Raw genomic sequence first — 15,046 nt, 5'->3', positions numbered from 1 at the left:
GTGAACTTAGCTTGAGTCTGCTATTTTATGTTAAGAAAAAGACGAGGAAATAACGATTGGTCATATTGATTGCAATAAACCTCTGCGTGAGAGAAACAACCAGAAATAACTCTCGTGATTATTTCCTCATATTTTCAGAGGTACTGCAGCACATTACCCCATATTCAAGGGTACAACACTAACACAGAATACCCAGAAACTGTGGAAAGTTGTTCGGCCATAACGAGAGCGTCCACTTTTAGCTTGTCATAAGCTAAGCTAGTGACGCTCGTGAGAGTGTGGTGACATGGCTTATTCTGAAAAGACAGATTTATTTTGTCTGCAGTCCTTCTGTCTGTGGTGCTGTCCACGCCTCCTCCTGTACATCTGTTGAACTGCAGGCATCCTGTTCATGGTCATCACATGATGTTAATTTCAGTTACATTTCAAAATACTAATGGTGTCTTTCCTTTGGCTTCTGTCTCCCCAGCAGTGAAGACAAAGACACCTGTGGCCCGTCCACCCGAGCGACGTTCCCAGTGAAGCAGACAGCAAGTTCCATAAAAGCAGAGCATGAATGTGTCATTCATATTCTCTGAAAAATGGCCCCCAAAAAATCTGCCATGGTATGTAAAATTTTTGTGCACAACTGTATGTACATCTGGATGCTGAAACCAGGATTCAGCATTAGAATGTAATGAATTTTCATTGAAGGGTGCGACCCACTTCAGATGAACTTTACACTCAGTTGTGTTTATGACCAATTTCTAAGTTCGAGGGGTTGAAGAAGGTCAGCAAACACAGTAACGGTCCTGGACCCACCAGGTACTTTAACAGATGACACACACTGAAAATTTGTAGTACAATATTTCCCCAGTAACCCAGCTTTCTTGTACATTTGAGCAACATTAAACTTTTTTCAACAGAAGATTACTGTTCACCTCCTGTAACATAGATCAGAACTTTTTTAGGCAGTTCACTCAAAAAATAAGAAAGTGTCACTGTCTTCTTGGTAGAACTCCAGTCTGTGTGCGTCAGGATGGCACCTGGCACAAAGATAACCAAACTCTGCATACTGTGTTGTGACGGTGTCTGTTGAAGCCTAAATCTATGTTCTTTAATCCCTGGTCAAAGGTCACTGTGACATTTTGTTAAAAAAAAAAAAAATCCACTTAGCTGCAGATGTATTTGATCAGATGAAAACACACACATACATTTTAGTTATTTCTTAAAATTTATTTGAAAACAACAGTGAAACACACATCATAAGTTATAAAGTGCTTTTTCTTATATGTAAATTTTATTCATATACTATTTATATAAAAACAATAATAAAAATAGATTTTTTTTTGGGATGGTTTATGTTGCCAGGGAGGTGTGGCGTTTAAAATATCCCGTGCCGCTGACGTAACTGTCCACGAGCTGTGAGGAGACAGAAGGACAACAAAGAGAAAGGTGTCAGTGCATTTCTATAACGAAGCTGAAACACTGATCAGACACATGAAGCTTCACGTGAACAATCAGGTGCAGTAAAAAGCGCTGACAGGCCCTGGTTCCACCACACCACATCTGTCACATCTGATCCTTTTTTTTATTATTATTTTACAGTGTACAGTGAATTTTGTGTGAGTATTTTGTGTGTTTTTATGAGCCAGTTGAAGAAGAATTTCTGTGACCTTTTTGAGACACACAGTAAAGGTTATTCTATTGTATCTGCTCAGGCTGCCTGAAGTGACTCAGTGTGCACATCGCTGACAAACTGGAATCACTGTCAGTGTGACTGAGCAGCTCGCTTCAGCAAACTCCTGCATCTTATTCATGATCATTATTCAAGATAAATAAGATCATTCATGTTTGTCAAACAGCAAACATCAGATGTTGATGTTTGACTCAAACCATGGATGTATATTTTCAGAGGAATTCACACAAATTCAAAGGACATTTTTACTAAACAGCATTTTTAAAGCTTGACAATGTTCACTTCTTTTCAGAATCAATCAGAAGAGTTTATTGCCATTGCCAGTGAACAGGATTCACAGACTAGGAAATTTGCTTCGGTACAATGGTGCAACTTAAGAGATAAAATGCTAGGATAAAATATAGCATATGTGTCAAAATAAGATAAAATATAAGATAAAAAAAAAAAAAGAATATGAATATGAAAGGCTGTGTGCAACAGAAAAACAGAGAACAAAAAAAACAGTGCAGTGGGAGGAGTGCAATTAACATCATGGGGAATAAAAACATCCCAAATGAGATCTAATCGGACTAATAAACACGTGTTGTCACGCGTACAGAGAACAGATGTGGCCGTGGGAAACCCAAGCCTGATTTCAGATTCAGAATCACATTAAAAGCATCGTGTAAATGCAGCCTGTGGATACATCGGCACTCACCTTTCGCACGCACACGTTGACCACCAAGTCAACGGGAGGGACTGATGTGTTACGGCTGGACACTTGTGTTGCTCCGAATCCAGGAGAATGTCACTGATACCTGCAAAAGGAGGAAAAAGAAAAAGTTCCAGCTGAAGTCTGAAGTGTGACGACTCACGAGTATGCTGAGGATCAAAGAGTGTCTGCAGTCAAACACACATCAAAGTGCTGATTTCACACCACACATGACGTTGGCAGCTTTTACTGCTCCGTTATTTTCATGCAAACTGTTTTTGGTTTGGTGACGTTTACAATGACTCGAAAACGATGATGACATCGTATGTTGTGTGTGTTGAGCTCCAGTGTTGGAATCATCGATTCTATTTACTCACTAGATGGAGGACCGGGGCGATCTGGCTCATTCGCTGGCTGTTGCCAGAGCGCTGCCATCTTGGTTAGCGTTTAATAACCAGACATAAATAAAAATCAGTGGACATGATCAATGTTTACAAGAGAAGGTTTCACCATAAATCTGCATTTTCCGTGCTGTGACTTCACTGTTACGTTTATTCAAACTCAGTCCCACATTTGTACAGCCAATATTTGTCAAAACAATACAGAAGATCGGACCTATTTATATAATAGATTTGAATGAATTTGTTCATCCCAGTCCAGATAAAAAAAAAATACCATCAGTTTGTCAAACACATTATGTCTGCCACAACACCAGATACAAGTCTGATCCTTAATTAATTTCATTATGAAGTTAAAAGATGGGAAATAATCATGCTCGCATCATATTAAAGATATTAATATAAAGAGCTGAACTTAACACACCTGCGACACCACTTTTACGGAAGCGCTTCTCCATGAAAATAGCAAATTAAATTAAACAACCGTCAGCCAGGGTGAAAGTAAGATTATTCAACCATTTCTGGACCAAGTTGAAAGAAATGTGAAAACACTACACTGTTTACACGGAGTATATCCAGAGAAATTAATCTCATTCATTATCATTCTTATATTAGTAGAATACCCAGACAGCAAATAGATCCGGGCTGGATGTAGTCAACATCTGGTACCAATCCTGAAAACAGATCCGGTCCAGACAGTTTTTGCACCCTGGCCCAGATCCGGCACGGATCCGCTTTACAGTTGTGGAACAGATCCGGACCAGATCTGAACTGGATCTGCAAAAGACCAACCGTTTACAGAACCATATCTGGCACAGATCTGGGGCAGATGTAGACCGCATCACAGCACCGTGGCAGGAACAAGTTTTACAGGGGTAAGTTCCATGGATCCGAGGGAAACTGATTTGTATCTACGAGGTCTGTCCGTAAAGTATAGGTCCTTTTTATTTTTTTCAAAAACTATATGGATTTCATTCATATATTTTTACGTCAGACATGCTTGAACCCTCGTGCGCATGCGTGAGTTTTTCCACGCCTGTCGGTGACGTCATTCGCCTGTGAGCACTCCTTATGGGAGGAGTCGTCCAGCCCCTCGTCGGAATTCCTTTGTCTGAGAAGTTGCTGAGAGACTGGCGCTTTGTTTGATCAAAATTTTTCTAAAACCTGTGAGACCATCGAAGTGACATGGTTCGAAAAATTAGCTGGTCTAAAGTGAAAATTTTAACAGCCTGATGAGAGATTTTGAGGTGATTCTGTCGCTTTAAAGGACTTTTCCACGGTGCGAGACGTCGCGCTGCGCTCTCAGGCAGCGTCATCAGCCTGTTCAAGCTTAAAACCTCCACATTTCAGGGCTCTGTTGATCCAGGACGTCGTGAGAGAACAGAGAAGTTTCATGAAGAAGTCGGTTTCAGCATTTATTCCGGATATTCCACTGTTAAAGGAGATTTTTTTAATGAAAGACGTGCGGGGCGGATTGCAGCGTCGGCTCGCAGCCGCCGCGACGCTCCGCCACAGGAAAAAACACCTCTGTTGGAAGCCTTGAGGACAAGTTGGAACATCTCAGCTGATAAACAATTTCTCATATACTCACTCCACTGAAAGCCATCAAAAGCCAACTAGATTTTAACAAATGGTTATCAACACAGAGGTGTTCTTCCTGTGCCGCCGCGCTGCGCCGGCTGCGTCCCGACGCGCGGACCGTCCGCACGTCTTTCATTAAAAAAAATCTCCTTTAACAGTGGAATATCCGGATAAAAGTGCTGAAAACCGACTTCTTCTGAAACGTCTCTGTTCTCTCACGACGTCCTGGATCAAATAGAGCCTGAACTGTGGAGGGTTTAAGCTTGAAACAGGCTGATGGACGGTCTGCCTGAGAACGCAGCAGTCGCGACGCTGCCACCGTGAAAAGTCCTGAAAGCGACAGATCACCTCAAAATCTCTCATCAGCTGTTAAATTTTCACTTGAAAACCAGCTTAATTTTCGAACAATGTCCACTTCGATGTGTCGCAACAACGGGTTAGAAAAATTTTGATCACAAACAATAAGCGCCAGTCCTCTCAGCAACTCTCAGACAAAGGAATGCTCCGAGGCGGCAGGGCCTGGACGACTCCTCCCACAAGGAGTGCTCACAGGGCGAATGACTGTCACCGACAGGCATGGAAAAACTCACAGCATGTCGCAACGGAAGGGGTTCAAAGCATGTCTGACGTAAAAACACTATGAATGAAATCCATATAGTTTTGTAAAAAAATAAAAAGGACCTATACTTACGGACAGCCCTCGTATAACACACAGATCAGTGTCCCTGGATTTATAAAACTTGATTGTCGTAAATAAACAAACCGCTTTGCAATAAGCATTTAAAAAAGCTTAGTGACGATCACGATTACAGAGTACAGAGTTTACAACCGCTAATGGATAGTTTCTACCAAGTGCAGATAAAATTGCTTATCGTTATGCCCCATGTTCCTGCCATGGTGCTGTGATGCGGTCCACATCTGTCCCAGATCTGTGCCAGATATGGTCTGTAAACAGTTGGTGTTTTGCGGATCCAGTTCAGATCTGGTCCGGATCTGTTCCAGAACTGTAAAGCGGCGCCGTGCCGGATCTGGGCCAGGGTGCAAAAACTGTCTGGACTGGATCTGTTTTCAGAATTGGTACCAGATGTTGGACTACATCCGGCCCGGTTCTATTTGCTGTCTGGGATATACAGTGTCAAAGTGACTGCCATGTGACCCACCAAATTGAGAGAAAAAACATTTCCATTCTATGAATTTGATCTTACAGAATATAAAACCTGATGTGAAGAAAAAAAACAGAGGCTAACAAAAGGGATAAATTGAGACTTATGAAAGTGAGACGTCTAATTGAATGGTGAAAACTGAAGTCACTACTTTACAGAATACAGATCAACACAAAAATAAATATTTCTAATCTTTATTCAGCAATTTAGTCGTTTCTCCACATCTTTAATATTATATTAATACACACTTATGAAAGCTCACTCAACAAATTATTATTTATTTTTAATTTATTTAACATTATTAAACCAGCGGGCAGCACGGTGGCTTAGTGGTTAGCACTGTTGCCTCACAGCGAGGAGGTCATGGGTTCGATTCCCACCTGTGACCTTTCTGTTTGGAGTTTGTGTGTTCTCCCTGTGTTTGCGTGGGTCTCTCCAGGTGCTCCGGCTTCCTCCCACATCCAAAGACACGCAGGTGAAGGGATTGATAACTTTAAATTGTCCCTAGGTGTGCGTGCGAGTGTGAATGTGTTTGTTTGTCTGTATGTGGCCCTGCGACAGACTGGCGTCCTGTCCAGGGTGTACCTGCCTTGCGCTGTATTACTGCTGGGATAGGCTCCACCCCCAACCCCCCCCCCCGCCACCCTTAATCGGACTAAGCGGTTGAAAATGAGTGTGGGTGTGTGTGTACTGTTGCACACACTCACATTGGTCACAGAAGCTGTTTCCACAGCACGGAGCGATCACGGCCTCTCGAAGCAGCTCCTGACAGATGGGACAACAGACGACCTCAGGTATCGGCTCCTCCTCTTTGTGGTGGTGGGTGGGTCCTGTGGAAGGAACGGGGGTCTCTCCTTCTTCTGACATCTGTACGCCTCACTGCAGAGACACGTTTTATCACACACTCGTCATCAGATCCACTTTCACAGCATCAGATGATGGTTTGACTGAATGTGACGACGAGCGAACACGTGACATTTGATGTGACGACCTCGCCGATTTCTGTCTGTGTGTTTGTGCAGAATCAGAGCAGAACTACTGACTGGTGACAAACATTTGGGCCAAAGATTGTCTCTGGTCTCCAGAAAGCAGATAAAGGAGCACCTTGAAGACATTCTGCTGCTGCTTTAGAGTTTAAATCTGTTGTCAGTGAGAACAGATTCAATCTACTCCAACCAGTTCAAATCAAACAAAAATTAACAAATGTTCACATGAAGGAACATTTAACTGTTTGAAATTGTTTCTGAGTAAATAATTGTTAAAAGGAAGTTTTCAATCAAACAGAAGAAACAGTGATTTGCACACACAAACACACATCCTGACTCTTTTGTTGTCACTCACGCATCTATGGTGGAAATCACAAATTCCCCCGTGGCGGTCACCATGGCTCCTTCCACACTAGGATCATCCACCTCCATCATGAAGGAACGAGGGATACCTGAGCTCCTCTTCAGCGGCCGAAAACTTTCATCCTGCTCCAAGAGAACACAAATAGGGCGTGGCTTCAATGCTCAGCATGAACGTGTGAAACATCATCCATAGTGTGTTTATTGGATGAGTCGCTGTACAGCAGCACTTTGGAGCCACTTATCAGAATGACCACAGGATGAGAATTACTGTGGAATATTGTTGGAAATTTCAGATTTTTCTCTGATAAACAAGTTGCACATTTGGTGGAGCTGAGGATGAATTTGTGTGACGGGCACTGACTCTGTTCTTACCTGATGGGTGGGACAGTCCCTGATGTGACCGCCTTGTCCACAGCGATAACACACGTAATTGGCAGGCGACGATCATCCAACTGATAACTATGGAGGTGAAGAAAAGAGCAAAGGTGAATTGTGTTAATTTCATCAGATGAGACAAAATATCTTTGTCAACAACCATTTTTTTTTCATGACAAAGACGAGACGAGGACGAAATGACGTCACTGTTCAAAAAGACAAAGTTAATATGTGTTATTGTTGACAAAAGATGAGACTAAAATGTTTATAATTAAATAAAACCACACAACTTATCAAAAATTACAAAAAGAATAAACATGCTGCAGAGTAAATCCATCCATCACAAACATTTAATGAAGAAAGGGTTTAGATTTACACTCTGTCTCACAGTGTTAAAGTATCTAATCAGCTCTCAGGCTCAGATTGAAGTTACTGTGTTTAGTTTACATTTACACTCTGTCTCACAGTGTTAAAGTGTCTGATCAGCTCTCTGAGGCTCAGATTAAAGTTACTGTGTGTTAGTTTACATTTACACTCTGTCTCACAGTGTTAAAGTGTCTGATCAGCTCACTGAGGCTCAGATTAAAGGTACTGTGTGTTAGTTTACATTTACACTCTGTCTCACAGTGTTAAAGTGTCTGATCAGCTCTCTGAGGCTCAGATTAAAGGTACTGTGTGTTAGTTTACATTTACACTCTGTCTCACAGTGTTTAAGTGATCAGCTCTCTGAGGCTCAGATTAAAGTTACTGTGTGTTAGTTTACATTTACACTCTGTCTCACAGTGTTAAAGTGTCTGATCAGCTCTCTGAGGCTCAGATTAAAGTTACTGTGTGTTAGTTTACATTTACACTCTGTCTCACAGTGTTAAAGTGTCTGATCAGCTCACTGAGGCTCAGATTAAAGGTACTGTGTGTTAGTTTACATTTACACTCTGTCTCACAGTGTTAAAGTGTCTGATCAGCTCTCTGAGGCTCAGATTAAAGGTACTGTGTGTTAGTTTACATTTACACTCTGTCTCAGTGTTAAAGTGAAGTGTTGCATCATCTCTCTGAGGCTCAGATTAAAGTTACTGTGTGTTAGTTTACATTTACACTCTGTCTCACAGTGTTAAAGTGTCTGATCAGCTCTCTGAGCCTCAGATTAAAGTTACTGTGTGTTAGTTTACATTTACACTCTGTCTCAGTGTTAAAGTGTCTGATCAGCTCTCAGGCTCAGATTAAAGTTACTGTGTGTTAGTTTACATTTACACTCTGTCTCACAGTGTTAAAGTGATCAGCTCTCTGAGGCTCAGATTAAAGGTACTGTGTGTTAGTTTACATTTACACTCTCAGTGTTAAAGTGTCTGATCAGCTCTCTGCGGCTCAGATTAAAGTACTGTGTGTTAGTTTACATTTACACTCTCAGTGTTAAAGTGTCTGATCAGCTCTCTGCCTCAGATTAAAGTTACTGTGTGTTAGTTTACATTTACACTCTGTCTCAGTGTTAAAGTGTCTGATCAGCTCTCTGAACCTCAGATTAAAGTTACTGTGTGTTAGTTTACATTTACACTCTGTCTCAGTGTTAAAGTCTCGATCAGCTCTCTGAGGCTCAGATTAAAGTTACTGTAGTTAGTTTACACTCTGTCTCAGTGTTAAAGTGTCTGATCAGCTCTCTGAGCTCAGATTAAAGTTACTGTGTGTTAGTTTACATTACACTGTCTCAGTGTTAAAGTGTCTGATCAGCTCGCTGAGCTCATATTAAAGTTACTGTGTGTAGATTTTTGAGCGCAGCAGCAGACACTACAGCCATCATATAGGAATTTGTTTTTAACATTATTTATGACTAATATGGAAAATGGACTGCATTTATATAGTGTGTTTCCATCTGCATCAGAAGCTCAAAGCACTTTTACAATGATGCCTCACATTCACCCATACGCACTCACACACCAATGTCAGCGTGCTGCCATGCACCGGGAGCAACGAGCGATTAAGAACCTTACCCAAGGGCCCTTAATGATTTTCCGGTCTGGGTGGGTTTTGAACCACGGATCCTCTGGTCTGAAGCCCAACGCTTAACTGGAAGACCATCACCTCCCAAATGACATATAACAATATATACTGTATGTTGATATGTAACAAATTGCATTAATCACAGCAAAACCGCAGAGAGCTGACATTTGCCGTTTGGTATGCTTATGTATTTTGGGTCAAGGATGGATGTCGGTCTAATTGTATCTGACAGGAAGCCTTGTGGATTTAAAATCGGAAAAAAAAACACAAACCTTCAGCAATTCAACAAGTGTATTTTGTCAGGTCATGACAACATTCAGTATTTCAGATGTGTGAAACACTTAACTGAAATGATAATCAGAATAATGTAATGTGTTTTATCAAAAAGACTAAAATGACTCAGCTGAAATGAGACTAAAATACATTCAGTTCTCTAACAGAATAAAAATATATGTGCATCACTAAATATGACTAAAACTAAGAAGAACAAAAGATTAAATTCAAAACAGGTGACGAAATTAACATTGAAGGTGACAAAGTTTAGTCCACCAGCGTGGTGCTGAGATGAAAGAATGAATATACAGGATGTGTGAAAGTGAAAAAGCAGGGACAGAGTTCCAACACACAGCTGTGGATGAAGGACGAGACATGAAATTTTGACAGAAGTGACTCATTGTGTGGAACCGTAGCAGGAATACGACACAGCGGCTTTGATTTTTTCCTCCTCCGTCATGTCGTCAGTCAGTTTCTGAAAAAGAACACATGAATGTTCACTTCATAACAAACAAATATTCAACTTCTAATTCAAACAAATATGCAGTGGTGCAGGAAAAAAAAGGTGCGGTGGGACTGGGTTTGGTTCCGTACTGGTTCAAAGGGTCCGAGCGGTTCCAGGATTTTTTCAGCTTCGCTGTTTGCACTGAAACACAAAAACAGAAATAATTTATGACCGGGAGGCTTCATGGTTATTTAACACTGAAAAACACAAATAAGGAAATCTTTCCATGTTTTAAAGAGTCGACACTGAATATCAACAAAAGAAACGAACACAGAAAATCCAAATATTAAAACATGCTAAAGTCTGCTCAGAGTTCACCAAACTGTTCAATATCCTCATCATATTGATTCTGAACACATTTATAAGAACTGACATTGCTTCAATGTCCAGTCACAAGTCCTCATCATCCAGTCAATAAATCATTCATTCATTCATCTTCAACCACTTTTCCGGGTTCGGGTCACGGGGGCAACAGCTCCAGCGGGGGACCCCGACTTCTCTTTCCCGTGACAGTTACCTTAACTACAGGCTGCTTACTTTTATCTACATCCAACAAAGTTTAATGGTTAAAAAGGAAACAACAGCAAATAAATGAAAACATTAGTTACGTGTTGCGGCGCTTCCTGTCTGAGGAGGCGTGGCCTTTGACAGAGTGTCTGAAAGTCATTGTGGAACTTGAAAAGATCAGGCTGTTGTTTGTGGAGGCTGAAAAAGACAAAGACAGAAAGTGTTTCAATACATTTCAGGATGATATTAATCAGTGGATCAGTTCGATGTAAAACATGAACATTATTGTAATTATAACTAAGGAGCTCCCCCAGCTATCATCAACATAAAAGTTAATTCTGTGAAAAGATTTCCACAAACACTGACTTAACAGCAACTTCATTAGTTACACAGGTATTTATTATATTTATATAATTTTAAAAATTATTGTAATCAGTTACAAGCATTGTGATTAATTAAATTAATCGCATGTATGATTTTTTTTTGTAAATGTCAATCTTCAAATTGCAAGGTGCAAACAGCGTGCAAGTATCAGAAATTCAAAAAAACAGCAAAAAATGTTAGTATTTCTTTATTATTAAAAGTAATTACAGAAATGATTTAATGTATCAAAATAAATTGTTGCAATTTCTAAACTTTGCAAAAATGGTGCTTCACGAACACACTGAGTGTGACTTATTGTGGCACTACAAAGAATATTTAAAGTTTATTTAAAGTCTGAAAAACCTTTTTTTTTTTTTCATGTGGAGAAATTTAATATTTTGGGCATAAAATCCCAGTGCACATCTGCAGGACGAAAGACTGATCAAGCCAGGATTTTTTTTTTTTTTTTAATGATTCTTATTATTAAACAACAGTGAACAAGCTAAAAAAAAAACAAGCAAAAAAAAAAAAAACATTAACTATATTAAAACAAACACTTCTAAGTGTTGTTAAACAGTTTGTCACAGACATTTAGCATGCAGATCTACATAAATTACTTTAAAACATTTATAGTTCAGCAAAGCCATGATTTGGGCAAAGTGAAGCCAATATATTTTGTGTTTTCTGAACTTTAAAGATTAACTGTGATGTTAGCTTAAAAAGCAATTAGCTAAAAATGAATAAATAAAATGGCTCTTACAAGATCATTATACAGAAATAAAGCTGTTTTTCTCAGACAAAAATAATTTCAGACTTCATTTAAGACCAACTTTCCCTCAACTAACAAACAGCTCCTGCAGCTCCTTGATCCAAACACGATGTGGCGCTGTTGCTATGATACGACGCAATGACGTAGCGGCACCTAACTTTTTTTTCAGAGAGGGGAGGGCCCGCAGGAGAGGCAGCACGAGATTGGCGGCCATATTGGTAAGGGAACTGGGTCCTGCTGTGACGCCATATTCTGTTGAAACACATACAAAAAAATATAGATGTAGATATTTATAAAACAAACGTAAAGTCAAATTCATTCATATTTACAAATGTAATTGAGTTCTTTAGTAAAGATTGAAGCCTTTATAAACACACTTTGCAAAATAAAGTCAAACAGACCTCAGATATCCATTATAATCTGAACTCTCCATTTCTGCTAGGACATTAAATTACTGCTCAAAATTTTAATTTAAATTTTCAAAAGTGCTGAAATAACTATCACTGATTTTTCAAGACAAACAGTTACAGAATGTTCATGTCTGTGAATCACTTTGATAAATTTGTTAATGAAGTAAAACCATTACAGTGTACAATGTATTTCACACAATTATATGCAATATTGCTTTTTTACTTTGCCCCCCAACACACAACAAACTCACTGCATTCTGCACAATCCCTCTGCACGCCACATTTTCACCTTGATGGTTACTGTGATGCCAGCAGACAGAATTATTGACCTTATTGTGATGCTGTGCTGCTTGTTAATCATCTTGTTTGTGGTGAAGACATTCAAATAAGAATTTCTTTGCACTGCGGACACCTGTTCAATGCTTACGCAGACAGGGTGTTGGGTTGTGGAAACCAGTGTCTTGGATGCTTTTGTTAATTCACATCATAATTAACACAGACACAAGTAAAAAGTTTGATTTTAATTCAAACGTCATATAAAGTTGAAATACTCCGTTGTGAGAAGATTAATTTGTTCAATAAAATATGACTTTTTCTTAATTTTACAGAAACTTGAGAAACAATCACTGAGCATGGTTTTGTTCATTGTGGATCAGCGGTTTGCTCGGTCATTGTGGTACTTTACGTTTTTCCCAGAGAGGGGGCACTGTAGCTTTGGATTCAAGAAGGATTCAAAATGTATACTGCCACCTGCTGGATTGCAGTGTTCATTAATTGATTTTTTTTTTTTTTGCCACTTGCACTCGGCCGAGACGGATGCATTTTTCTCTTCTCCCTCCCTCCTTATCTTTCCTGCTTCTGTGACGTGTTGTCTGTGAGGCTGCAGCTTGCTCTTCTGGAAAACGACAAAAATGGATCTGTTAAAGTGGTCTCTGAACGCAATTGACACTATTGTTTTTTCCACAAGACATTCGGGGGCGGAGGGACCCAACCTGTCCTGCCGAGACACATGTGATGGGTTACGTGATGGACTCGTGGAGGAGATGGCAGGTCATGTGCCTTACACGCTTTCTGTGGAGGACGTCGAAGATGTGTATATATTTGGCTTGGTGGTGACCGGCTTCTGCTGTGTGGAGGCGTGCATGGCGCTGGTTTACCGGAAAATCAAGAAAGTGGAAGCAGCATTAATTGGGCCATCCAGGCTGCCCTACATGATTGATTCGATTGGGAAGGCAGTGGCTGCGCAGTCGGGCGGGTGTTAACCGCATGCTGGGAAAACATCTCGGGCAGGATTGCAGCGCTGGAAACCCGCTTTGACCGTCAGTAAAGGACCACATCCTACATTCAGAATGTATGAGAGCCACTCTGTCTCAGAAACTGTGGAATCTTTCAGGCGTCTGCTAATCTGGATATTCATTGGCTTCCCCCAAACACAGCTGCACTTCAAGGCCGCTGTGATAAAAAACCTCCTTAGAAGATCAACACTTAAGCCTCGCTCACTGGTCATCCCCCTCCCCTCAGCTTCTCCAGCTCTGACTTGACTGTGGACAGTGGACTGCTCAGGGCTGAGCCCCTCCCCCTTCCAGGATTGTCGGACAAGGCCGTTGACGGCGCCTAATAGGCTGCCTCCGGAGTGTTCTGATAAACTGGACCTTCAAATCTCGGTTGTCGTCCTGCGTCTTGTTTGTCTGTGTGATTATTGTTTTTCTGTGCTGATGGGGGTATTTTTTCCTCATTGCTGCTGTGTAACGCAGCGGCTATGAGTGGTTTTTCTCTTTCTTCCCTCGTGTGTGCTTTTGATATGTGTTTATGTACCGGGCCGGCCTATGTGTGTTGTGTGTTATGTGTGTGTCGTTTGTTATGGGTCGGTCTTGGTTTGCTCAGCCCTGCTGTTGACCAAGCAGGGATTGTACATCTGGAGCTGGTCCCCCGGGCGCCTAATGGCGACTTCTGCTCCTAACTGGCAATTAGGATGGGTTAAATGCAGTAGACACATTGCATTGTGCAGGGAACAGTTCTTTTGTGCATATGACAATAAAAGTCTTTTGAATCCTTTGAATCCTTAACTTGCATAAAGCCTCAGAAAACAAATAAATAAATAGCATGTGTTTAGTTTAGCATAACATATCCAGACACAGGTCAGTGAGACCAATATTAGAGTAGGAGCCATTAAGTACTGGTTCTGGATCAAGGTTTCCACGTTCGGCTTCTGGTCACCCAATTTCAGGACTGAGATTGTCACAGATCAAAAGCAATACTGGGCTATGTGACTGTTCATGGCCTCATTCTCCCTGATCCAGATCATCTGTCATCCTGTCAACTTTAAACTCGTGAATAGACAAGATAACAGCTGATATGATCCAAGCAGTCAAGATCATCAAGGAACAAGATGTACTCTGATGGAACATGTGGAGTTATTGTCTGGTTATGTGAGGGTCAGTGTCACACTCTGTCCTTGAGTCAGAGTAATGAATCTGAAAAAACACTGGACTGTGTGTGGGTTAAAACTCAGCTGTGCAAAGACGACAAGCCAGTTCAGATCCATTAGTGTAAAAAACAAACAAAAAAACAGTGTGACTTTACATTTTCAGCCTCTGAGTCTCACAGCATGAAGCCTTCACAGGCAGGAACCTTTGGAGGAGCTAAGCCCCTCCCCTGGGCCACACCAACTCATCTTTTGAGACAAATAAGGAGAAAATCTTAATATAAAGATACCTGAGATAAAAAAAAAACACATTAAAATACACATTCAAAAGAGATGATCCATGATGCTTCTGTCATCCATAGTTCATAGACAATGTTTTCTCCAGTTTGTGCACCAAATCAAACTATCTGAAGAACTTTACGGGACAGAAGCAACACACACACACACAATGTAAAGTTAACATAAATACTTTAATGTTGCTGAAACATTTGGCATCACAGAACTAAAATAACACAAACACAACAACTGGGACATTGTTCACTGGCTGCTGGAAGGTTGCACTACGAT

General features: G+C 40.7%; 1 protein-coding gene across 1 annotated transcript; it reads right to left on the bottom strand.

The window, feature by feature from the left end:
- Positions 1-1,338: 1,338 nt before the first annotated feature.
- Positions 1,339-7,301, bottom strand: LOC117518157 (E3 ubiquitin-protein ligase RBBP6-like; the record flags this gene model as incomplete). The annotated part of the gene is given in 6 exon segments (XM_034179215.1): positions 1,339-1,401; positions 2,429-2,475; positions 6,219-6,326; positions 6,329-6,390; positions 6,853-6,983; positions 7,233-7,301. Coding segments are annotated over 6 exon segments (480 nt in total), but the record flags the coding sequence as incomplete, so codon positions are not given.
- Positions 7,302-15,046: the final 7,745 nt, after the last annotated feature.

The sequence above is a fragment of the Thalassophryne amazonica genome, chromosome 10 (assembly GCF_902500255.1).
Source record: "Thalassophryne amazonica chromosome 10, fThaAma1.1, whole genome shotgun sequence".
NCBI classification, from domain to species: Eukaryota; Metazoa; Chordata; class Actinopteri; order Batrachoidiformes; family Batrachoididae; genus Thalassophryne; species Thalassophryne amazonica.
The sequence above is the reverse complement of the archived record's forward strand: the minus strand, read 5'-3'. Positions and strand labels throughout refer to the sequence as shown.